A 23,261-nucleotide genomic window follows, 5' to 3' on the forward strand; every position below is an offset into this window, starting at 1 on the left:
AGACGATTGTTGCCAACAACGCCACTTTAGGACTTGCAACCTAAAGATCTATTTTTTTTTGGTCCTTTGGTCCCCAGCTCTTTTTAGCGGGCTTCCCCACCCACAGGTCCGCTCACAGTGAAAACCAGCACAGCAGTTAATAATTAAAAATATTTATTTAACACTCTAAAAACAAAAGAAAAGGAGACAAGGCAGTGACAGTCTACGGCCAACCTGCCTTCCAGACGGGGGAAAACACAAATGAGGACGCTGGAACGAGGGAGGGGAAGCACCTATATACTCCCCCCCCAATCAGTGGTAAATGGGCCACAGGTGCTCCCTCCCACACCTGCCTACCTAATTACATCCAATCATCCGGTTACACCAAGAACAATTTAAAACCTTTTGATGATGATCCAGATCACCATGTGGACGGTGTAAATCCAATGAGAAGGGGATTGAATGTTTGGCAGAATGTTCTTTGAGTGCCTTTCTAGTTTAATGTATTAAGTACCTTTAATTCATTATATATAACGTCATGATCTTTTTTTAATGAAAAAAATCCTCCCATCTTTTTCATTATATCGATTTTGTTACGATTCTTTTAATGAAAATAAGTTTATTTTTAAACAGGAAACAGGAAGCACGTGCCGACGACGTCACATCCGTCAAAACAAAAACAAATCGCTGCGTTGCGACATCTGTTGCCATCTGTTGTTTTCCCCTCGCTGTCGTGTTTTCTGCTTGCAACGCCTCATTCCTTTGGACTCTACGTGTTCATGGTGAGAGAGAGTTTATATATTATATCATGAAAACGGGACAGCAGCCGCGTTCACGCTGCTTTTACAAAAATGGCAACGATGCTAGCCAATTAGCCGACGGAACAAGAGCCGTCATGTCTTCTCTCTCTCCCCTTCCAGGTTGTCCGACTGAAGCTGAAGCTGTAGTTTACCGGTAACGGACGTCGGCAGCCATGGCTCAGCAGAGAGGAGTCAACAGCCTGCAGTTCAACCAGGACCAGAGTAAGACGGCAAGCGGGCATGTATCGATCAGGCTGAGGGAACAGGACGCAAACAGCATCGATCTCTCTCTCACTCTCTCTCTCTCTCTCAGGCTGTTTCTGCTGTGCGATGGAGACGGGGGTCAGGATTTACAACGTGGAGCCTCTCATGGAGAAAGGACACCTGGGTGAGTGGACAGTTGCTTATTTCTCCTGTGGATGTGAGGTGATTCAGTGTTTAATATCCAGCGCACTGATTTTTATTAAATAACTAGTTATCACCCACTAAGGTTCCCCCCATTATGTGACCTACAACAAACAGCGCCCTAATAGGCTGACACGCATCACGTGACTCCCAGACCACAAGCTGCCCTTCCGATCTGGATCACATGGGCTTTGCTGTTAGCATTGATAATGCTCCTGCCAAAGACAACACGAAGCATCAGAGTCTGTTTTTTATTTTTGGTGCCTCCTGTGTCACGTCGTCACCCAAATGGCTCGACGTCCAGCCCTGTAATTAACCGAACTCGGCTGCACTAGAACGAATGTGTTGTAAAAGTGTTTTCCTCTCCTTTGGTGAAAAACAACTAGTGGAAACGTTCACCTTCACTCCAACAGGAATAAACCAGAGCCCTGATTAATCACTGTAATTACTGTGTTACATTAAAAAGGCTCCACAGCCTGTCGTTTCACGCTGATGGATGTTTCATCAGCTGAGAGACACTGATGACAGGAAATCACAAAGATGATTGATGATTATTATTGATGATGCCGGTCAGCTTGAACAATAAAAGTTAAAGTTAAATGGTTTCATGTTGGAGGTGAGTCTGTCTGCCTTCACACATCCAGTCTGGTTTCAATGTGCACTGATCTACTTACTGGAAAAGAAGCTTAATTCATAAAGAGGCGGGTAATTAGCTTAATATCTGAAGAACATTTAAATCAATAAATGGTTTTCCTGCAGCGTGTCTCCTCTAACACAGCAGGAGTGGAAATATTTCTTCATCCACCTCCAGCTGGAATATTAAGACTTCTCTTCTGTGCTTTCCAGACCATGAGCAGGTGGGCAGCGTGGCGCTGTGCTCCATGCTGCATCGCTCCAACCTACTGGCCGTCGTCGGAGGAGGAGTCAACCCCAAGTTCTCCGAAATATCGGGTGCGTTTCATCAGAACTAACAGAACTAACTTCTTGGACATGTAGACTGCAGGGGGCCGAGCTTAAACCACTAAGCAGCTGATAAGTGAATGACGGATCCACCTCTGGATCCACGTGAAGTACGTAGAACAGATGCTAAAGGAAACCGGTTTAACCGGTCGCATGCCAATCAGGTGTCCGCTGTATTGCCGTTAGCCGCGACTGCTCTGTTGACCAATCAGAGGCTGTGCTCCTGCCGAGTAGCGTATTAAAGGCTGTTCTTTGGCTTCACGCGTTTCTCTTTCCAGCGCTGGTCTGGGACGACGCTCGGGAGTCGCGAGACCCCAAAGACAAACTGGTGCTGGAGTTCACCTTCACCAAACCGGTTCTCGCCGTCCGCATGAGGCATGACAAGTGAGTCCGCCACCTTCGGTTTGACCCCGTCCGGCTACCATACCACCATTCAAGTACGATGAGTCTGTTTGTTTGTTCCTCCAGGATCATCATCGTTTTAAAGAACAGGATATATGTGTACAGTTTCCCAGACAACCCCGTCAAACTCTTTGAGTTTGACACCAGAGACAACCCCAAAGGTAGAGAGTCCTCCTCTGGCTTTTTCGTTATCCTTCCTCCATCATGGCCGACTGCTAAGCACCAGAATAAATCGGGCCGTGTTTCCTCCAGGCTTGTGTGATTTATGTCCCAGCCTGGAGAAGCAGCTGCTGGTGTTTCCTGGACATAAATGCGGCAGCCTGCAGCTAGTTGTGAGTCACAAACAAACTCAGACACACAGCTCTCTTTCAATGTCCTTCAAACCGAAGGTCGTGTTGTTGTCGTTGTTTTTCAGGACCTGTCCAACACAAAACCCGGAACGTCGTCTGCTCCTTTCACCATCAACGCCCACCAGAGCGAGATCGCCTGCGTGGCGCTGAACCAGCCCGGCAGCGTGGCGGCGTCAGCCTCTCGTAAGGGAACACTCATCCGCCTGTTTGACACGACGACCCGAGACAAGCTGGTGGAGCTGCGGCGAGGGACCGACCCGGCCACCCTTTACTGGTACTCGCCTTTCCTGCGCTGTGATTGGCCGAGTGGGCGGTGGATGAAAACAGATACTAACCTCCTGGTTCATCCTGCGGAGGAGCGTCGTGCTTTTGTTGGTGGTCTACGTGGGGGATTGTTGGGAACTGATTTCTCAGATAATCCAAAATACGACGCTGATTCTCTGTGGAAAAATGTTTGTCTTCTAGGAAATGTTTTACTCGGGGGGGGGGGGGGGGGGGGGTCACAAGATTTCCATCTCAGCGTCTTTGTTGTATTCGAGCGGCCGAGACATCCAGACGTTTGTCCTTCGTAAATCCGACCGTTATCGCCGCCACTTTAAAAATCCGCGCAGACTTTACGACATAGCTCAGCGTGTTTTGTTTTAAACGTTCCATTCCGTTCAGATTAAACAAAAATGAAAGTAGATAGAGCTTGTCTGTTTTGTGTTTATAAAGAAGTTGTTCTCTGTCTTATGACTGAAAGCAAGAACAGGTCAGAAGTGGATCAGGTGACTCTCAAAAAATATCAGCTGATTGATCAATAGGATTTGAGTTCAGCCAATCACGGTCCTTCCTGTCGCCCGTCGTTTCTCCTCCGCAGCATCAACTTCAGCCACGACTCCTCCTTCCTTTGCGCCTCCAGTGACAAAGGCACCGTTCACATCTTTGCTCTCAAAGACACCAAACTCAACCGCCGCTCAGCGTAAGACCCGCCTCTGACTTCCTGTCCCCATTTCTTTCCAAACAAACTCTTCTAAAGAGCCCAATCGCTTCCCTGCTCTGCTCCTCTCAGACTGGCTCGTGTCGGCAAGGTGGGCCCCGTGATCGGCCAGTACGTGGACAGCCAGTGGTCGTTGGCCAGCTTCACCGTGCCGGCCGAGTGCGCCTGCATCTGCGCTTTCGGAAAGAACACGTCCAAGAACGTCAATTCCGTCATCGGTGAGGACAACACGCGGGTTTGTTTTGTTTGAGACAAACATTCGACTTAAATAGAATTAGCCTCATCGTGTCTTCCCCAGTTGAACCTCTATTAGATCTTTGTCTTTAATGTTTCCTTATTACTGCCGCCGCCCTCCAGAGTCTCAGATGGCTGCTCCCCTCAATGCCAGACCAATCAACAAACTTCAGCTCAGCTCGCTGTGACTACCAAAAGCTCGGTCCGCGTTTCCATAGGCACGACGTTTAGAACGCAACGAGGTTCCAGAAGGACAACCTTTTCGCTCAACGTGACCTAACTTCTCTCCCTTGCTTGCAGCCATTTGCGTGGACGGGACCTTCCACAAGTACGTGTTCACCCCCGATGGAAACTGCAACCGAGAGGCCTTCGACGTTTATCTGGACATATGCGATGACGACGACTTCTGAAGCCAGCTGACAGACATTAGAGGAAGAAGGGGAGGAAACGCGGAGTCAGTAATGACAGACGAAAGCGGCTGGAGATAATGATGATTGTTCTGCTCTGGAGACGAACGGTGGAAATGCTCAGAGACGGAGAATCAGAGACGCGTGGAGGAACAGACTTCAGGCTGAGGCCGCTTCAGTGTTTTTATCTGCGGTTTGTGAAGGAGGGAAGTTCAGCGTGAAACCGTTTCATCTTGGGTCGGGCTGAGGTGAAACCAAAACAAAAAGTGGATTGATCAGAGGAAACTAAAGTCAAACTCAATATTAAAATGTTTTCTCTTCCAGTCTTTATTCACCTCTGCCCTTTGACGTTTTATTTGCTTTGACAGTGAATCATTTGTGGCCAAATGTGGACTGAATTCTGGATTATTATTATTTTTTGTCTGTATCGAGTTGGGATGTAGCAAACGTGATTCGCACCAGTCGACCTTTACATTATGACCTCTCTCAAATGAAGCGATCTCACTTTGTCTTTGTCACGGCGCCTGTTAGTGGATGCATGAGGCAGGAAAAATGGGCAGGTCGTTGCCCCTTATCAACGGTGATCGTTGGGGCAATATTAAGCAGGTGGTCCTAATGCAAGGACGGATTGGTGCTAACACGCTAATTAGTGAGCTTTCCCTGATTGATGGGCTTTATAACCTCAGGATAGAGTTAGGCTCGTCTCCACCCATTTGTTTTTCTGTTTTTATTGTCCTTGTTTAACATATCTATGATGATAACTATTAATTAGCATTAATGTATGATTAAAGTCTGATTTATCTTGATCTTCATTCAACGATGACAAACAAGATGCTGTCGTCAGCGTAGAAATGAACATTGCCAATAAACATTATGTACAGATTAAATAGCTGGGCTGAGTGTGGATTCTTGTGTTACGTCTTTATCAATGAATAGTGATCACAGCTGTTAAGATCTCTCTACCGGAATGATCAGACTGAAACAGCTTCAAGTAGAATCATCCAAATTATAAGGAGACTTAATAAAATGTTCACACGAAATAATAACTCGATGTTAAAGTGTAGAACAATGTGCATTTCAAATAAACCTAGAATATAAAATCGGATTATATAGGATTCTTCTTGATGAAGGCTTCAGGATTAGTGCGGTGATCATTTGTCATTTTCCGGTGATACCTTCAAACCTTCCATCACCGTTTGTCACAAAAAATAAAAACAAACACTGCTGTTTTTACTTCAACTTATTTTGACTGACGTGGCAGGAATGCCGTCATTATATTTGAAAAGCATTTTCTGCTCTGGTTAGGATTCATTCAGTCAATGAAGCGATGCCATTCAATCTGCAGTAGCTGATGTCAGAAGTCGTTGTTCAGCAGATCCACTCAGCATACTGTATTTGGGTTTTACACCGCAGCGGTTCCAGAGTCGCAGGTTATTGATGCGTAGAAAGAAAATAAATGATTTGGACAACAGATAATCTTTCTTAGCTTCTGGCACCAACACTTCTTCTTGGTTCTGTTCTTTTCTGCTTTGGAAATTACAGGATAGAAAAAAAAATCATAGCACTGTAAGTTTAACAAACATCACAGTGAAGGAAACAGACACCAAAACTCATTTAAGAAGTTCAGAGTCTCAGAGATGGAAAAAATGGCATCACATTGATTATACAAATACTCCAAATAACACTTAAGCACAGATATAAGATCTGCATGGCCTGAGCAAACACTCGCTTTATTTCCCTCACCCTTAGATCGTTGCATCTTAACGCCTGCATCTTGTTATTTCCCAGCAGATGCAGCTCCCCCCTCTTCTTTTATTGCATGTTGTTGATTTCTGCTAAACCGCTCTGAACCTCCCAGACCTGCAGTTGTGCATCAGGTCCCACGGCAGCATTTTAAAGTGAAACCCCTCTGCCCTTGCATTTAGTTTTTTGACACATCCAGGCTTGCGTTTAATTTACAACGCAGGTTTACATTAAGCTTCTCCTGCTACTTGACACTGTGCAAGTGGGATGATGTTTAAATGCCAGGAAAGATGAGTCATTTGTCTGTCAATGTCTTCAACGAAGCAAGATTGTGTGGTTGGTTTCAGGTGCTGGCAGCATTTAGCTCCCAATAGGAAATGATCCACACCTGGTTCAGTGGTGGAAAGCCTGGAGAAACAATTAACAGCACACAGTTGACCACAGAGCATGACATCCTGCAGAGATCTGAGATGATGACTCTAAAAGCACACACACACGCACGAGATACCAGGACAGGACACACCTGGACTCTGTTCTCTTCTAAGCCTTTCAGCAGCTGAACATCCAGATGTGGACATTATTAAAGAGGATGACGACCTGTGGTGAAAACGAGAAACATGTTGAATCCCCCCCGATCGTCAGGTTGTTGTTGTGACTCACTAATTAATGTAAATGCAGGACTTTAATGAGGTAGCTAGTCAAGCTTGTTTCTAGTTTGTGCTAACGACGGATGGATCTCACATCTCCTCCATTGGTTGAATGTTTGAACAGCGTGACCTCATTACTTCTGTCACATACCATCTGAAAGAACCGGACCCGGATGCCATTAGGGTCAGGGATCGTGATTAGACGGTTTCCAGTGACTGTTTCAGGACATTAAATCTTTGTTTCACAGAGAAACCTAAAGGGAATCCATTACTGCATTCTGGTGACATGTAACATGTAACTATTAGCCACGTAGTTGTAGCGGAGTATAGTGTACCCATGAATACATGGGTAAATACTTTACACATAAAATATCTGTGTAATCTCATCCATAAAATGATCAGTCTAGAGTGCAATTACAGAGAACAGTGAAACATCCTTTACTTTTCACCCAAAGTTTGTGCCTTTTAAAGACAGCGATTATTACTTCCTTAGAAACCAGTAATACATGAACTGTGTACTGTTCACAGTAAATATTACAGTATTCACTGTGGTTTTTCCTTTTAAACTACACGCTACAATGGTGCACTGCTGCCCTCTACAGGTTGTTATTAATGACTGACAGCTATTTGCAAAATCTTTTTAAAAATAAATGTTCGGTCAAAAGTCAAACACGTAACGTCGGCTGCGTGTTTCAGCTCTTTTCCTTCCACAAGTCACATGACTGGAGTCCAACAGCATCAAACCCATCCTGATAAGTGTCTCAGGTTTCACTGGGGGACAGGAGGACCAAACATGACCATGGTCTCCAAAACGAGAGACAGATGATCCAGAAACGAGTTCACGGACACCCGCAGGATCCGAGCTTCGTCCGCGCGCCACCCCCTGAGGGAAAAATAAAGCGGTAGCTCAGCAGGAGACGTCAGCACAGAAGACACACAAGCACCGGCTGAAAGGTCACTCACACCGACAGCACGCTGCCCGCCACGCTGATCCGTTTACTGATGCCACCTTTTCTTGGCTCGCGGTCCGGAGAAAGAGCACGCAGAGCGATGACGGCCTCTTTGACCGACGGGAAGGGAACGTCCAGAGAACTACAGAATGGGTCAAGGAAGAGCACCCATATCTACCAAGTATCCATTAAACAGCAGTCCACTTAACGCCTGATGATAAATGACGAGCAACAGATATTACTCAGGCGTGTATTTACTGGAGTATTTCAATTTTCTGCTACTTCTCTATGATCCTACGAGTCCCAACTCACCGCCGCCCCGTCCCAGTTGTATGATCAATAATCTGATTCAAACACATAACACTGGGAAAAGCTACTTGTGCTGATGTGGATGGAAAAATAACCTCCATCACTGGTCGATCGATCGATTGATCAATCATTTTCATTGGGGTGAAAACCACTAAGATAATTCTACTACATACATCAGCTACGTCTTAGTAATTTATGGACGTACTTTGTTTCTGTCACCTGAAAACTGGAGCTTCAATCATCTTGAATTTGCTCAACTGAAGCGAATCAAATGGAAAATGTCGGACGACAATCTCCTCCGATTCACCACCGATAATGCGGGTCCGAATTCAGAATAAACCCAATTTAGTCTAAACTGCTTTTTAAACTAGCTTAGATTCATCAGCTACAGAGTAGCTAAACAGTGGTTAGCATTTGGCTAATATTTGAAAGTTAACGCGATGATTTATAATGTGTTACATTCATAAATCTGTAAAATACAATCTTGACTCAAAGATAAAAGTTCTAAACCTGGAATAAAAGGATACAACTCCAGTTTCTCTGTTCCGTCGCTCCTTTCCTCCTCTGGCGCCGCCATTGTTCAAGACCAGTGACTTCCGACAAGCACTTCCGGTTCCGGCCAACTCCGGTAGGCGGTGACGTCACGCTGCTGCCACCCGGCGGCTGAACGCGGTACTGTAACAGTCACCATGAAAAAAATAAAAATATACATGAAACATAAAATTAGTGATATTTGTTGATCTGAAAATGAGGACCCCCCCCCCCCCTCGAAAACGAGATAAATCATCTCAAGGTGTTAAGTCACAGGGGATATTTTACTTCGTTGTCTTTGAACATGCTTTCTCTACTTCCATATTTTCAGTGCGTTTATTTTTCCAGAGTTATTTTCTGAGTAGCTCCTCCACCACCGGGCTTTTATTTTGAAGGATCGCTGTCAAACTCAGCTGATGCCGCTTCGTCCCGAGTCGAACTGAACAGCCTCCGATCGCTGCTGCTCGTCGATCCACACACACCTTATTGCTTCTGATTGATTAATTGATTAATTTATCGGCGACGAGGAGCCAGACAGCGACAGAGGGTTGACGCGCCTCCGCCTGGACTCTCCTTATTCATCAGCGGCTCAAGCTCTCCAAGCAAGGTGAGTTTATTTATACGAGGCTTCTTATTGCAGACCAGGAACAACCAGATAATTATTGACAATATGTGTCTAAACAATCAGTTCTTTATTGGTGTTACTACGAGAAGCGAATAAAACGGACCAATCAGCAAGAAGATGTTTAATTTCAGAGCTTTTCGTTTGGAATTAATATTTAGGTTTTTACTGTGAACACATACGGAATATATTCAAATATTGAAGTAGATTTTGAACAGAAAAGTACTTTTCCCACCACTCATGCCTGTTTGCTTGCTGTCTGTCAGTGGAATTACAGAAAACACTGAACGGATTAAAACTCAGTAGGAGGATGGCTCTTGGCCCAGAATACTCGTTTAAACTTTGTGGCGAATCCCTTTATTTTTAGTCACGGAGTCTGAGTGGCACGCGGTGTCACGTTTACCTCCTCCGAAGCAAACGGTCTCCTCTGACTCGACCCATAATCCAAATCACAGCTCTGGATGCACGACAGCAGAACTGAATTTGCGGCGGGTGATGCAAAACGGTGCAAGGACGGGGACATCTGTAGAATTTGCTTCATGCAATTCGAAATGGTTCAACTTCCAGTGTGAAGACCCCTGAACTCACCGCAGGGACTACATGCATCATTTAGTCGGGGAGCCCCTTCGGCTCCTGCAGGAGGAGCTGATGGAGTGTTGCTGGGGGGAGGAGAACCCTGTTTACCTTGAACAACAGGTCGTTGATTTCTATGATTGGTGTACCGTGTTTATACTCTTCCCTCCTCCTCTCCCAGTATATTTACCAGTTGTTCAAACATGGCTGGGATGTCTAAGGGTCGCGGCACCCTGAGGGACCTGCAGCTGGCTCTGCAGCTGAAGATCGAGGAGCTGCGACAGAGAGACTCTCTGATCGACGAGCTGGAACTCGAGCTGGACACCAAAGACGATCTGATCAGACAGCTGCAGATTGAGTTGGACCGAGATCGCAGCAGCGCTTCGCAGCAGACGGTCGCCCCCGGGGAGGCCACAAGCACCGGTGCGTCATCGCCCGTTTTCACACCTGCCATTTCAGGTGGATTCACAGATACAAAAAACGAGAGCCGTAGCCACGAGGTTAGGAGGTAACACACAAAATCTGTCATCAGACAACACTTTTGATTTGATTTTTTTTTAAACGTTTTCTTAAGTTTACTCTAAATTGGTGAAGCAAAAAAAAAAAGATCCTGCATGTTTCCTTAGTGAGAAACTGTATAAAAATGAATGAATATCTCATTTCAATCACATAAAATGGGAGAGAAGCCAAAGAAAATCTAGTTCTTAGTTACTGTTTGAGATAACAGGATATATTATTTGGTGATAAAAGAACCAAACGAATTTCACGGATCCGACGGGGCTGGTAGAAACAGGAGGGTTCTGTGGCCCAGATGTTTGGAAGAGACGGGCCAGATGTTCTCGTTGTCGTTCAGGAGCGGCGGCTGAGACTCCAGCGGCGCCTGATCAACGCATTAAGAGACAGGCCATATCTGCGGAGCCCACGGCGCTGGACCCCTCCCAGCTCACTGACGTGACTCTCACCAGCTACTGCAAATCCAAAGAGTGAGCGCAGGTCACGGCACCACCAAGACCTGCAGTCGGACCTTTGTGACCCCTTCTGTGTCTGTGCAGGTCTAGCGAGCTGATCATGAGGGCGCTAATGGACAATGACTTCATGAAACACCTGGAACACGGGCAGGTACGGCCACACCTGTGATCTTCAGCCCGCTCACGTGCGCGACTTTTAACCCAGCCATTGCGTTCAGATTCTCACCATCATGGACTGCATGCATCCGACCAGCCTGGCCAGGGGCTGCTGCGTCATCCAGGAAGGAGACGAAGGCTCCACGGTCTACGTCCTGGAGGGTAAGTCCAGTCATCCTGTGGGAACCACGATCATCCCTTCAAATCAAACATGCCAAGAAAAGCGAGCCTCGCTTTCGAGGTTTGGACTGCATCTGCTCACCGGGAGAGGAGAGTAAATGCGAGAGACGTTGATTTGGACTGAAGGTGACGGTCAGGCATTCATCTCAGCACAGACGGAAAATAGAGTGGACCAGCAGCGTAAACAGCAAACATGGCCGCCCATCCCGCGAGGGATAAGAGGGCAGAATGAGGCGCGCATAATGATGGTGGTCGAGGCGGCGAGGTCAGCGTGGCCGAGTAAAGGCGTTAGCATGACTCATGTGAATCTTTTAACGGTGTCTTCACAGAGGGAATGGTTGAGGTGACTAAAGAAGGGAAGAAGCTTTGCGCCATTGGTCCCGGGAAAGTGTTTGGAGAACTGGCGATCCTTTACAACTGCACTCGGACAGCATCTGTGAAAGGTGAACACACAAGCGCACGATGACACGCCGGATCGAGGTGTATTTTGCTGCTTTTGAACGCAGCCTGCTGTTTGTAGATGAAGATAAGACAGCAATGTGTTGGCTCCACACATCATTGAGTGTACTTAATGATGTGCAACATTATACCTGCCTAAGAGTGAAACCAAATCCTCTTTATCGCCTCTGTTTTGGTACTTTTTGTTGCTCTGCTGTTGCTGTTAAATGCTGTTTTTCATTTATTTTTTCAAAGATAAATTTGGTTTTAGATAATTCTTTGATGCTGAAACATCATTTTAAGTTTACAAATCTGCGTTCGGGATGAGTCAATCTGTTGCAAATAATCTTCCAAATATTCTTTTTCAAATGGATATTTCAAACAAAAACAAGCGCTCCCTGAACAATCAGCTCGGGGTTCACAGGATCAGTGATTGGTAAACGTGTGTCGTGGCTCTGACTTTCATGTTGAACCCTTTTCCTTCGCCTTTCTATTGATGTCTTCACGCTATTCATGCGTTTTCAATCGCCTGTATTTTCCTGCCTGACAGCTGCTGCTTCAGACGCCGGGCTGCTTTTAGACGTGGTGTCGGACTCATTTCGGCTTCTTTCGGTTTGCTTTTCTTCCGTTCGCTGGGAGGGCGTGATAAAAACGACGGTTTGTTTACTGCAGCCAGCGCTTTGCAGTCCATTTATCCATTCCCTCGCCCCTGTGTCCTTGTGTTCAAGGAAAGAGAGATAGAAAGCACATTCAGCTGCATGAAAGAAACCTTCCACCAGACCCCGCATCGCTCAACAAAAGTCTCATCTCACCATTCAATATTCTCATATATTTGCTACTTTTCTGGAGATAATTGATTTTTGTTCGACTTAACTACAAGCTTAAACTATTAAATCGGTACGTCACATGAGGAGTGTGTGCAATGGCGGGATTAAGACGTCATTTTTCTCCTATCGAGTTGTGTCTCGTGAAACTGAGACCATGCAGAGGCTTGGCTCCCAGTCCATTCCAGAGTACCGTACATGTTTATGGCTGGAACGTAATAAAACCTCAACCTGATCAACCTGCAAAGTCGAGCGAGGCAAACAGTTCTGAGGTCTGAGCTGGACTCACTGCTTCAACTCTAAACCCGTTTGGAGGCTCGATGAGTTCCACTTCCTGCGCTGCATCGCTCCATTCTAAGCGAAGCTCTTTGAATCCCCAACAAAGGCTTGATTCCATTTCCCCAGCTGCGGTTTTGTCCATCTGTTTGCAAGGATTGCTCAAAATGTCAGGAATAAATCCAGACTTTCTGGTGATGCAGCATTTTTAAATTGTTAAAATAATTCTCAAATATTTCAGGTGTCCCACTGGGTTCTTGCATGTTTTCTCCGTGTCTGAAAGTGTTTTCTCCCCCCCCCCCCCCCCCACCATGATAAAAATATGCATCATAGGAACAGGTTGTTTGCTAACGACTAACCCTCCACACAAACGATGAAATTTCATTGTGCAATTGTAAAACGACAAATAAAGCTGTTTATCTTAAACGGGGGATTTGACTTTTCCAGGCGTGTTTGTGACAACAGAAGAGGGTTTCTGTTTTTATTTTAATGTTTTTTTATCTCAATGTCAGATCAAAAGCAGATCTTGTAAATGAGAAGTTGGTAACATTTGTGTTAAAACATTAAAATTTTTCAAACGAAACGCGGCTTACAACCACATCAGGTTGGGGAGTTGAGTTTGAGTCGGCGTCTCTCTGTCCGTCTGTAGCTCTGACTGACATCAAGCTGTGGGCCATCGACCGACAGGGTTTCCAGACCATCATGATGAGGACTGGGCTGATTAAATATTCCCAGTATACAGACTTCCTCCGCAGGTGCGGCCCTCACACACGTTCACTGTTTAAAGCTCTCGCCTGGTGAGGATGGCTCACGCCTCTCGCTCTCATCCTTCCTCTCAGTGTTCCCTCTTTTCAGTCGCTGCCCGAGGACGTCCTCAGCAAACTGGCTGACGCTTTGGAGGAGGTGATGAGTTCACAGACTTGCAGTATCCCTCTGACAAATGTCCAGTAAAGCTCATTCATAAGTTCCTGTTCCGTCTCTGCTGTGTGTCTCTCAGACTCGTTACAGCGACTCTGATTACATTATCCGTCAGGGAGCCACTGGAGACACCTTCTTCATCATCAGCGAAGGAGAGGTGAGGAAGAGGGATGGCAGGAGAATGAAAGAGTCATTAGGAGGTGAAAATAGAACAATTAACATGGAGGGGGGGTGAAGGTCAAGAAGTGACGTGGTTCCAGGCCTGTCATTGAGTGCAACGTTCCCCATGGTGCATTCAAGTCTGGTAGTTGCAAGAGAAAATGGGTGTCATTAAATCAGAGGATGTTTCTCATGCTGCGTTCAGGCGAGTCGGCGAGTCGCGGTTTGTCGCTGAGTGCGATCAGAATCACGCCACGGCAGCTCTGAGTGCTGCCACAGTAGCTGCGAGGGTTCAGGCAGTTTGCATGACTATAATTGTCAATCAGTGTTTCATAGAGTCCCCCCCCCCCCCCCCCAATCTGGTGGGATGTCAGATACAAAAAAACAATTTAATTGCCCCAATTATCCTGATGAACTCCTGTTGAGGCTACAAAACAATTTCAAAATAGTATTCAAAGTCAAAACGTTGTGATTTGATGCATCAGATTTTCTTTATTTTTTTGCGAGCGTGACATTTTGATTCTTATTTTGGTAACAGAGTTACTGCTCAGGAATCGCAAATGTACAAGTAGCTTTTCTAAACTAATGTTATTAGAAATGAAGCTTGAAATGATTTCAGTCTCATTGGACGTAATAATCGTTGCAGCCGCAGCATCATGAATGGACACGAGGACGAAGGAGCAGAACAGGCGAGTTTATGTCCTCCAGTTTAGCCTCAGATCAGCCGTCCCTCATTTATTGGGGGTGTCACGTTCGAGGACCCCCCCCCACCACCGCGATTGGTACGGATTGAAATAAGAAATAAGTTATTTGATGATGTGGTATGAAGCTAGAAATGAGGAGACAATCCAGGAACTTAAAGAGAATGCGATCTGTGGCGGCCAACAGGTGAAGGTCTCTCAGCAGAACTTGGCCAGTGATGAGCAGGTGATGGTGAAGAGTCTCTCTAAAGGGGACTGGTTTGGGGAGCAGGCTCTGACTGGGTAAAACACGCACGCACACACACACACACACAACACTTAGCTTCTCCACAGTTTGCCTCTCAGTGAGGATTAATCCCAAACAGCCTATTTAAAATGTATTTAATCCTGAACCGGACCTGCTTGTAGCTGCTGCTGCTGCTGCTGATGATGATGATGATGAGTCAACCATAAAAACAGCCTTCAGTGCGTTTCTCATGTCTTTGTTTTGCAGAGAGGACGTCCGCACCGCCAGCGTCACGGCCGTGGGAGACGTCACATGTCTGGTCATTGACAGAGAGTCAGAAAAGATCTTTGTTCACCATAAATATACGGTGGTGAATCTTTGCGTTGCTTCTTTGCTCCGATTCTCCTTTTTACATATTTCCCAGATCTTTCAAACAGCTGATTGGAGGACTGGACGCCGCCGACAGTAAGCAGCACGACAGTGATGAAGTCAAGGCCAAGTGAGTCTCTGCTGTTCTTGGTTTGTGCTCGTGTAACAGCTGTTACAGACGGTCGGCCAGGCCTTGAGCCGCTCTCACACTCGTAAACGAAAAATGTTCCTTCATAATGTGTCCTCCATTGATTTGTGCAGACTGCAGGCGGAGGCAGATTTCTTTTCCAGCGTGACTCTCGCTGATTTCAACATCATCTCCACTCTGGGAATGGGAGGCTTCAGTCGAGTGGAGCTGGTGAGCGCCCATGGAGACGCTCTTTCACTTCTGATCACGTGCGTATGTGCGTGTTCTTCTCCATCTCTACCGGGTGTGGGTTTCAGGTGCAGCCAAAGAATGACGCCGGTCGGTCATACGCCCTGAAAGTGTTGAAGAAACGTCACATCATGGACAACAGCCAGCAGGGCCACATCCTGTCTGAACGCCGCATCATGATGGAGGCGCACAGTCCGTTCATCATTAGGTCAGACCCCGTTTTTATGTTGAGGGCAGGCTTTTTATGGGTGTAATTAAACTGAACACTGATTCACGCGTTTCAGTAATAATCTGATGACATAATGCAGCCTCGTAATGGCTCACTAAATACGATATATGGCTTTGAAATGGCCTAATGACCTCGTGGATCTACACAGTTGATGCTCTACAAAATAAGAGCGCACACTTCAAAATAAACATCACGCAACTGCACTGCATTTACATGCTCAATGGGAAAAGGTCTTTCAGACTCGAGGCCTTGGACTCGGCAGTGTGACGTTTGAGTTTCCACCCTAAGCATGATGATGCGATCATCTTTCTTCTTGAACTTTCTATTCAATCACTTCATAAAAGCCTCCACGATGTCACAACAGTTATATATTTAAAATAAATTATGTGTTATGCAAAATGGAACCTTGCACTATCAGCCGACATTGGTCGCTTCGTGGTTGGTTGGTCGGGTTGTATGGAAATTTGCGCGCAACCCACATTGCATAACCCCCCCGTTTTCCTGCAGGTTGTATCGGACTTTCAGAGACTCCAAATATCTCTACATGCTGCTGGAGGCTTGTCTCGGAGGAGAGCTGTGGACGCTTCTGCGAGACAGGTGTGCAGTCGTCGTGTTTGTTGAAGTCGACCCTGAAAGGCTGTAACGTCCTGACCGTCGGGGCCGTTCTCTCATGTCAGGGGTTCGTTCGATGACGGCACCACTCGGTTCTACACGGGCTGCGTCATAGAGGCTCTGGCGTTCCTTCATGTGAGAGGAATCATCTACAGAGACCTGAAACCAGAGAACATCATACTGGACCAAACGGGATATGCCAAGCTGGTGCGGCGAGGATCTTTGTTACAGCCACGTGGGGTAGAGGGACGACTGTACTCCTCGTGTGTATTTCTTTGGCTCAGGTGGACTTTGGCTTTGCTAAGAAGGTGGGACTGGGTAAGAAGACGTGGACGTTCTGTGGTACTCCCGAGTACGTCGCGCCTGAAGTCATCCTGAACAAAGGCCACGACAGCTCGGCTGACTGCTGGTCACTGGGAATACTGGTCTTCGAGCTACTGACTGGCAGGTGCACCAGTTGTTTGTCAGATGTTTGTGTTCGGGGGGGGGGGCATGCAGATCGACTAAAGCCAGTTTTTCTTTCCCTTCTGTCTCCAGTCCTCCGTTTTCCGGCTCTGATCCCATGAAGACCTACAACATCATCCTCAGAGGCATCGACATGATCGAGTTCCCCAAGAAGATCACCAAGAGCGCTGCCAACCTGATCAAGCGGCTCTGCAGGTTGTAAAATCCACCTCCGGACTCGGTAAAGACCGATTTCTGCCTGGAAGCATCGCCGCCATGTTTTTCTGTGTCTCAGGGACAATCCTTCAGAGAGGCTGGGGAACCAGAAAAACGGAGTGAAGGACATCCAGAAACACAAGTGAGAGACGGGAATCATTATGTGCTGGAGATGAGGCTGTAGTCATGGCAACGTGTGCTCGTCCTTCAGGTGGTTTGAGGGCTTCAACTGGGACGGCCTTCGCCAGGGAACCGTCGACTCGCCGTACACGCCCACAGTGCGTATCCGTCAGCTCCGTGTCGGCGCCGGTAACGGTGCAGACGACAGCGTTCACGTCCTCTGCTCTCTCCCCTCAGGTGGACGGGCCTTTAGACAACAGCAACTTCGACTATTTCCCCGAGGACACGGACGACTCTCCTCCCGATGAGGAGTCTGGCTGGGACGTCGAGTTTTAGCCGGACGTTATTATCGCATTAAAGCTGAGCGAGCAAATTTAACCGTGGAGGAACAAGAAAGGAGCGAATCCGTGAAAGTAAAAGAGCAAATAAAATGTGTGTGGGGAAAAACCCAAGATGTTAACTGCTCTCTTTCTGTCACAGACTTTATTTTGGACACGGTTTGCATTTTATATTTGTTCTTTTTCAATATGCTTTTGACTTTATATGAACTGAATCGTCTCTTTACTTTTTTCCCCCTTTTTTTCTGGAGCGAATCAAAGAATTAATGCCAGATTAAAAATATCCAATATAAATGGAAATCCTAATTATTCTTTCCACCTGGTTTTGTGCTGGAGGGGAAGCAATAAAAGCCAACGCGTCATTGGGTGGAAGATGTTTATCATTTGCTTGACCTCCAGGCTAATGAAGTCAGCAGAGGCTGACTGGATCCTTCACTAACGACTTTCTCACAGTTTACTGGTGGAGATAAGACGGAGTTTTCCACATTTCCTATGAGAAAACTAAATTAGCTAACAGGTGCGCATGAAACAATTTGACACAGAATTCATCAAATCTACTTTAAAGCTTTCTTTTCATGTAATCAACTTGTTTAAGAGAGAGTGAAATCTTAATTCTATTAAAAATTAAATAAACATGTATTTTTCTTTACTGCTAATATTCCAGTGGCTGTCCAAGTCGTGAATATTTATTCAGAACATTTTCAGTTCCATTTGTTTCATAAATATTTGCGAGTTTCTCATGTATCTTTGATTATAGATTGTTGCTGCTACTTAATTTACCTTCAGAAGAACTAAACTGTGGCGTTTTTTAAGTGCTTTAAATATTGTGGGTTTTTTTTGTTCTTTCCGCTGCAGTATTTCCTTTTGCCGGAGGACATTGAACTGCTCGTGTTGCATTCACAGTCACTCATCAGCCGGTTGGGTTTTTTTTCACAACTGAACGACTTCACAGGAAAAAGACGTGACTGGAATCACAAACATCCATCTTCCTCCGCTGCTACATTCACAAAGTTCATTTGCGTTCTGATGCTATTTATTGTGAAGCATTTTATTAAGCAGTAAAATTTGTCTTTATTGTTCTCTAATTGTCTTTTTGCACTGGTTTGTGCTTCAAAAGTCTAAATTTATCTCTTCCTGCTCGGAAAATTCCATCCAATTATCTCCCTTGTTAATGAATAAACCATTAAAGCCCGCTCCGCCCCCCAACGGCAAGGGAGCGCTCTGATTGGTCCGTGCAGAGAGGCCCTGGTAGAAATACCAGGTGAGAGAACAGAGAAGAAGCACGGACACCTGAACCAGGCCGACCTCCTCCTCCGCCTGCTCCTCCGCCTGCTCCACACCGACGCACGGACATGTTTGCCGGCTCCGCTCTGCTCCTGCTCCTCGGCCTCAGCGCCGCCGCCTGCTTCGAGCTGCTGCCCGAGGAAGCTGCCCCCCGCCGGGCGAGATTCTCCTCCAACAGCCCCAGTGAGTCCTGAATAAGCCAGCCGTACTGAGATGAATGGGAGTGAGCGGATGTGTTGATCGCTTGTCCTTGTCTTTAATCCGTTCCCAGCTGATGTGGCCAGATGTCTGAACGGCGCCATTGCCGTCGGCTGCGGATTCTTCTCCTGTCTGGAAAACTCGACCTGCGACACCGATGGGATGCACGAAATCTGCGAGCTGTTCCTCCACACGGCCGCCGCCTTCAACACAGAGGTCTGCGTGTGTGTCTCTCTGGGCATATCCGTCCGTCTTGCGTGTCCGTCCGTCTGACCGGCGTCTTTCTCTGCAGGGCAAAACCTTCGTGAAGAGAAGTCTCCAGTGCATCTCTCAGGGAATCTCGTCCAAGGTCTTCCAGACAATCCGCCGCTGTAACATCTTCCAGCGGATGATCGCCGAGGTGGGCGACTTCGCCTCTGGTGACAGAAGACGCCGCTCTCCTTTCATTGGTCACTGAGTTTGTTTGTTTTTTTGTCTTCTTGAAGGTCCAGGAAGAGTGTTATACCAGTCTGGACATCTGCACCGTGGCTCAAACCAACCCCGACGTCATCGGAGAGGTGGTGCAAGTCCCGACTCATTTCCCCAACAGGTGAGCATCACACGCAGCAGGTTGGTTTTTTTATGCACTTTCTTATTCCTTATTTAACCTTGCGGTGGATTTTTGCCAGCCTGTGGCTAAAGAATTATCTTCTCTTCTAGATGATGACAGTGTTTTGCTTTTTATGATTCATGTTTAAGCCCCTTTGAGCTTCATTTGGCAGAAATAACTGTCCAGACATTTTTTCCACCCACCTGCTCTTTGTCATTTTCCCCGTTTTCTACTCGTGTTTGAACTTATACAAGGAGAAAAGCACCCAGACCTCCTCCGAGCAGCTCGGTCCCCCCATGTATTGTTATTTACACCTGACCTTGCTGATTAAGATTTAAGAAAAGCTAAGGTTACGCCTAAACAAGAACAAATGATGCGTTTTAGACATCCTGCGTGTTTAATGTCGACCTTTAACCCCTGCAGATACTACAGCACTCTGCTCCAGACCCTGCAGGCCTGCGACGAGCAGACGGTGGCGGCGGTGAGGGCGAGCCTGGTGGCCAGGCTGGGACCCGACATGGAGACCTTCCTCCAGCTGGTCCAGAGCAAACCCTGCGGCGGCGACGGCGGCGCCGGTAGTTCCAACGCTTACGACAACCCCGCCAGCTGGAGGAACATGCCCGTGTTCAACATCCAGCCCGGCTTTAGGGGCCGAGACCCCACTCACCTGTTCGCCAGGAAGAGATCTGTGGACGGCGTGGAGGGAGGGTTCAACGCCGAGAACTAGAAAGCGTGCAGTCCTGAATATTAGGTTTAGTGTCGTGTGTTTCTGTCATATATATATCATTCTATTTGCTCAGTGCAACTGTGGGAGCTTCACTTGGCTGATATTTATTTTCCTAATTTATGAGGCCGTTATTGTGACTGCGAGCAGTCGGAGGATGCTCTCACGCTGGACGTGGAGCTCCGGATGACTGAGAGGCCGTTTGTTAACATGTAAAAGAGGCATTGCTGTGGTTGATGGTGGCTTTTAGCAATAAATGATGATGCGTGATTGATTGTGACTCCTGTTGTTTCATATGAAAGTAACACACTAAATAAATCTGTATTAAAGGGGAAATATGGTATTACCTGTAATACAGGTATATTGTACCAAGTAATACAGTAATAATGATCCTGCTAGATCTGCTCCTCGACTAATATCAAGTACTGCAGTTGTAGTTCGCAGAACGGCCACCAGGTGGTGATACAACGTAGATTTTACATTAAAAACATGCTTTCATCTATTAATTGTTGTCGTTTCATTCGGTTCTTGTGAAGCTGAAAACAGATGTGAAACTAAACTTGTCCGTTTTCATTCATCTCTCCGGCAGTTCCATCCTCAGCACCCTTCTACCGATATAGTCCCCGTCTCTCCTCTGGACGTGTCCAACCCATCAAAGTCTGCTCTCTCTGACCTTGTCTCCAAAACGTCTAACCTTCTCTGTCCCTCTTATTGCCTCATTTCTAATCCTGTCCAACCTGGTCACTACCAAGGAGAACCTCAGCATCTTCATCTCCTCCACTTCTAGCTCCGCCTCCTGTCTTTTTCTCAGAGACACTGTCTCTCAGCCGTCCATCATGGCTGTCCTCACCGCTGTCTTGTAGACCTTTCCCTTCATCCTCTCCTGTCACAGAGCCCACCTGATACCTCCACCCGTTCCAGCCTGCCTGCACACGGTTCTTCACTTCCTTTCCACATTCTCTCCATCACTCCGCACTGTTGACCCGAGGAACCTGAAGTCCTCGACCATCAAAAACAGGTTCGGAGGTGATCCCTGGTGCATCCCACCTCTCCACTAAACTTTTCTGTTACTCCTACTGCACACTTCACTGCTGTCGTACAACCGCAAATTGCATCGCTTAAGGTTCTGTGTTTATGCAATTGGGGGGAAAATGGCCTGATCAACTCCAAAATTCTACTGTTTGAATTTTTGGAAGAATTTTGAGATTACTGCATTAAAACAAAAACAAAACAAAAGTGTAGCAATCAGTGCTGTTAAGTAAAAAATACAAATGGTTGCTGCTACAATCACTCAAACAAATGACCCGGGGCAGCTCACCACCTCCTGACTGACTCCCGAGCAGGAAATGATATCATTACTCATTAGTGTTGGTCCAGGCTTGCTGGCTGGAGGTGTAAAGTGACACTCAGCCATCTGTCACACAATGCAAAGCCTGACCCACCTCACTGTTCCGGGCCATTAACTTCCATCAGGCCAGGAAAGACAGATGAGTTATCCTACCTCCCCCCCCATATCAGCAGGAGATCTCTGCTGATCCAGCAGCTGTTAACAGCCTCATCTCCAGGAATTAGTCCTGTAGAACGGCAGCTCTGCGCAAACAGAGACTGTTTGTTCGGTTTTGTAAGAACGCAAAACAAGGACACGCATTTCTGGAGCACAAACTGAAGTTAAAAAGCTGAAGCAGCGAGCAACATCGAACGGACACATGAAAAATGCTAAAGAGTCGACAAGCCACTGGTCCAGATCGTTGTAGACCAATGATTTAGCAGTGGTAGCTTGTAAATGTTAGCATGCTGGTGTGCCAAGTCATTGTCGTTAACCTTTTCTCCTGACAGCCAGGTCAGAGGTCAAAGGTCGGCTTCTAATGCTGAATGCTAAGGACGCACTAAGTATACTCACTTGTTCACATGCGATTAATGTGCAACGGAGGAAAGGAGGACTAAACTGGCCGAAGAAGACAAAGCAGGACTGAGATTCTGCAGGAGCGTCTGATGAAGAAAACGGTCTTGAGAGCTCTCAGAAGGGGCCCTGGAGCAGAGGGGAACTGATTCAGATGTGCATGCGCCTGTAACTAAATACACGGAAACACGTCACGTATGAATCTGTAAAGTCAGCCAGAGGCTACGGGAGGAATAAGATGTCACATCATGATGAATGGAGCCTCCCGTTGCAACAAAACACAACGTTTCCGCTCTGTGGAACGGAAACGAGGCCTCAGCCTCCGCGGAGGAAACCGGAGGAATCCAGGTTTGTTTTCATGGTTAAGGAATCTAGATTCTATCTAGATCTAGATCTAGATAAATATTTTGAGTAAATCACAATATGTGGGACTGAGGTGCTTGGCGGAGGTCTGCGCTCTCCCGAGCGCTCTTCTCCATTTATTCACATCAAAAATGCAGTAAAAATTCAGAAGGATTTTAATACTATTAATCAGTTATTTTGCACATTCATCTGGAATACTTAAATCAGCTCAGCATATAAGTGCAATGCTGAACTGTAACACTGGCAGACGTCCTCTTTGGCATCGCTACAGACGACCAAACACGACTAAGAAACACTGACATAGTAGCGGAAAAATAAATAAATGATGACAATGAAACCTAGAAATGAGAACTTAATTATGTATATTAATTAGGAAGATGCTGATGAGATAAAAAAATACAAGTAAAATGATGATTTTTACAGTTATACACTTTTCTTTTGAAAGATTCTTTTTGTGCTAATTTTCCCCTAATATTTCCTGCTTTCATATCACAAACTATTATTTACAATATTTACACTCACATTATTAACATTAACAAAAGCATAAAGGGCCGATCAGGAAGCAAACCCAGCTCCGACGCTCTTCTACCATTGGCTGAACGCAGTCTTTACACCCTTCGTGATTGCGAGCTGCTTCCTGGGGCCGTCCTGGGGAGTCCAGCTGGTCTTCGCATCAGGCTGCAGCTGACGGACGAGAGAGCAAAGCAGCCCGTCCAATGAGCCCGTGAAGGCGATTCAGGAAGGGAACGGGTCCCAGGACGC

The 23,261-nt window shown here is 46.5% G+C and overlaps 4 protein-coding genes across 5 annotated transcripts; 3 read left to right on the forward strand and 1 right to left on the reverse strand.

The window, feature by feature from the left end:
• Nucleotides 1-688: 688 nt before the first annotated feature.
• On the forward strand, nt 689-5,403 carry wdr45 (WD repeat domain 45). The gene is made up of 11 exons (XM_068752621.1): nt 689-761; nt 900-1,001; nt 1,093-1,167; nt 2,031-2,135; nt 2,423-2,528; nt 2,613-2,707; nt 2,799-2,878; nt 2,962-3,170; nt 3,756-3,857; nt 3,948-4,093; nt 4,410-5,403. Exons 2-11 carry the CDS (start codon nt 953-955, stop codon nt 4,517-4,519), a joined length of 1,077 nt encoding a protein of 358 aa, XP_068608722.1. The 5' UTR covers nt 689-761; nt 900-952; the 3' UTR covers nt 4,520-5,403.
• Nucleotides 5,404-5,541: 138 nt separating this feature from the next.
• Nucleotides 5,542-8,764, reverse strand: LOC137908246 (L antigen family member 3-like). 2 transcript variants are annotated; one of them, XM_068752623.1, is made up of 5 exons: nt 8,693-8,764; nt 7,870-7,998; nt 6,783-7,789; nt 6,260-6,667; nt 5,542-6,040 (listed from the first exon to the last, which is right to left on the reverse strand). In XM_068752623.1, exons 1-3 carry the CDS (start codon nt 8,740-8,742, stop codon nt 7,675-7,677), a joined length of 294 nt encoding a protein of 97 aa, XP_068608724.1. In that variant the 5' UTR covers nt 8,743-8,764; the 3' UTR covers nt 5,542-6,040; nt 6,260-6,667; nt 6,783-7,674. The 2 variants fall into 2 exon arrangements, with proteins under 2 accessions (XP_068608724.1, XP_068608723.1); XM_068752622.1 differs by having other exon boundaries at nt 5,542-6,667.
• A 1,330-nt stretch (nt 8,765-10,094) lies between these two features.
• LOC137908235 (cGMP-dependent protein kinase 1-like) lies at nt 10,095-17,439 on the forward strand. The gene is made up of 20 exons (XM_068752610.1): nt 10,095-10,314; nt 10,745-10,874; nt 10,944-11,010; nt 11,078-11,177; nt 11,525-11,638; nt 13,383-13,488; nt 13,573-13,636; nt 13,731-13,808; nt 14,699-14,793; nt 15,005-15,070; nt 15,162-15,236; nt 15,368-15,464; nt 15,551-15,690; nt 16,219-16,308; nt 16,389-16,530; nt 16,608-16,771; nt 16,861-16,983; nt 17,063-17,125; nt 17,195-17,261; nt 17,341-17,439. The coding sequence occupies exons 1-20, from the start codon at nt 10,095-10,097 to the stop codon at nt 17,437-17,439; spliced, it is 2,100 nt and encodes a 699-aa protein (XP_068608711.1).
• Nucleotides 17,440-18,793: 1,354 nt separating this feature from the next.
• stc1l (stanniocalcin 1, like) lies at nt 18,794-20,239 on the forward strand. Its single transcript, XM_068752906.1, has 5 exons — nt 18,794-18,908; nt 18,997-19,139; nt 19,216-19,323; nt 19,409-19,512; nt 19,936-20,239. Exons 1-5 carry the CDS (start codon nt 18,794-18,796, stop codon nt 20,237-20,239), a joined length of 774 nt encoding a protein of 257 aa, XP_068609007.1.
• Nucleotides 20,240-23,261: the final 3,022 nt, after the last annotated feature.

Source organism: Brachionichthys hirsutus, chromosome 19 (assembly GCF_040956055.1).
Source record: "Brachionichthys hirsutus isolate HB-005 chromosome 19, CSIRO-AGI_Bhir_v1, whole genome shotgun sequence".
NCBI lineage: Eukaryota > Metazoa > Chordata > Actinopteri > Lophiiformes > Brachionichthyidae > Brachionichthys > Brachionichthys hirsutus.

Excerpts from the sequence above, each read along its gene's own strand:
- wdr45 (XM_068752621.1), top strand. The coding sequence starts at position 953 with ATGGCTCAGCAGAGAGGAGTCAACAGCCTGCAGTTCAACCAGGACCAG. Across the intron at positions 2,136-2,422 it reads CAAGTTCTCCGAAATATCGG|CGCTGGTCTGGGACGACGCT; the intron begins GTGCGTTTCATC and ends TTCTCTTTCCAG. Across the intron at positions 4,094-4,409 it reads GAACGTCAATTCCGTCATCG|CCATTTGCGTGGACGGGACC; the intron begins GTGAGGACAACA and ends CCTTGCTTGCAG.
- LOC137908246 (XM_068752623.1), bottom strand. The coding sequence starts at position 8,742 with ATGGCGGCGCCAGAGGAGGAAAGGAGCGACGGAACAGAGAAACTGGAG. Across the intron at positions 7,999-8,692 it reads GGAACAGAGAAACTGGAGTT|TTCTCTGGACGTTCCCTTCC; the intron begins GTATCCTTTTAT and ends CCCATTCTGTAG. Across the intron at positions 7,790-7,869 it reads GCGGGCAGCGTGCTGTCGGT|GGGGTGGCGCGCGGACGAAG; the intron begins GTGAGTGACCTT and ends TTTTTCCCTCAG.
- LOC137908235 (XM_068752610.1), top strand. The coding sequence starts at position 10,095 with ATGGCTGGGATGTCTAAGGGTCGCGGCACCCTGAGGGACCTGCAGCTG. Across the intron at positions 11,011-11,077 it reads AACACCTGGAACACGGGCAG|ATTCTCACCATCATGGACTG; the intron begins GTACGGCCACAC and ends CATTGCGTTCAG. Across the intron at positions 13,489-13,572 it reads TATACAGACTTCCTCCGCAG|TGTTCCCTCTTTTCAGTCGC; the intron begins GTGCGGCCCTCA and ends CCTTCCTCTCAG.
- stc1l (XM_068752906.1), top strand. The coding sequence starts at position 18,794 with ATGTTTGCCGGCTCCGCTCTGCTCCTGCTCCTCGGCCTCAGCGCCGCC. Across the intron at positions 19,140-19,215 it reads CCGCCGCCTTCAACACAGAG|GGCAAAACCTTCGTGAAGAG; the intron begins GTCTGCGTGTGT and ends CTTTCTCTGCAG. Across the intron at positions 19,324-19,408 it reads TCCAGCGGATGATCGCCGAG|GTCCAGGAAGAGTGTTATAC; the intron begins GTGGGCGACTTC and ends GTCTTCTTGAAG.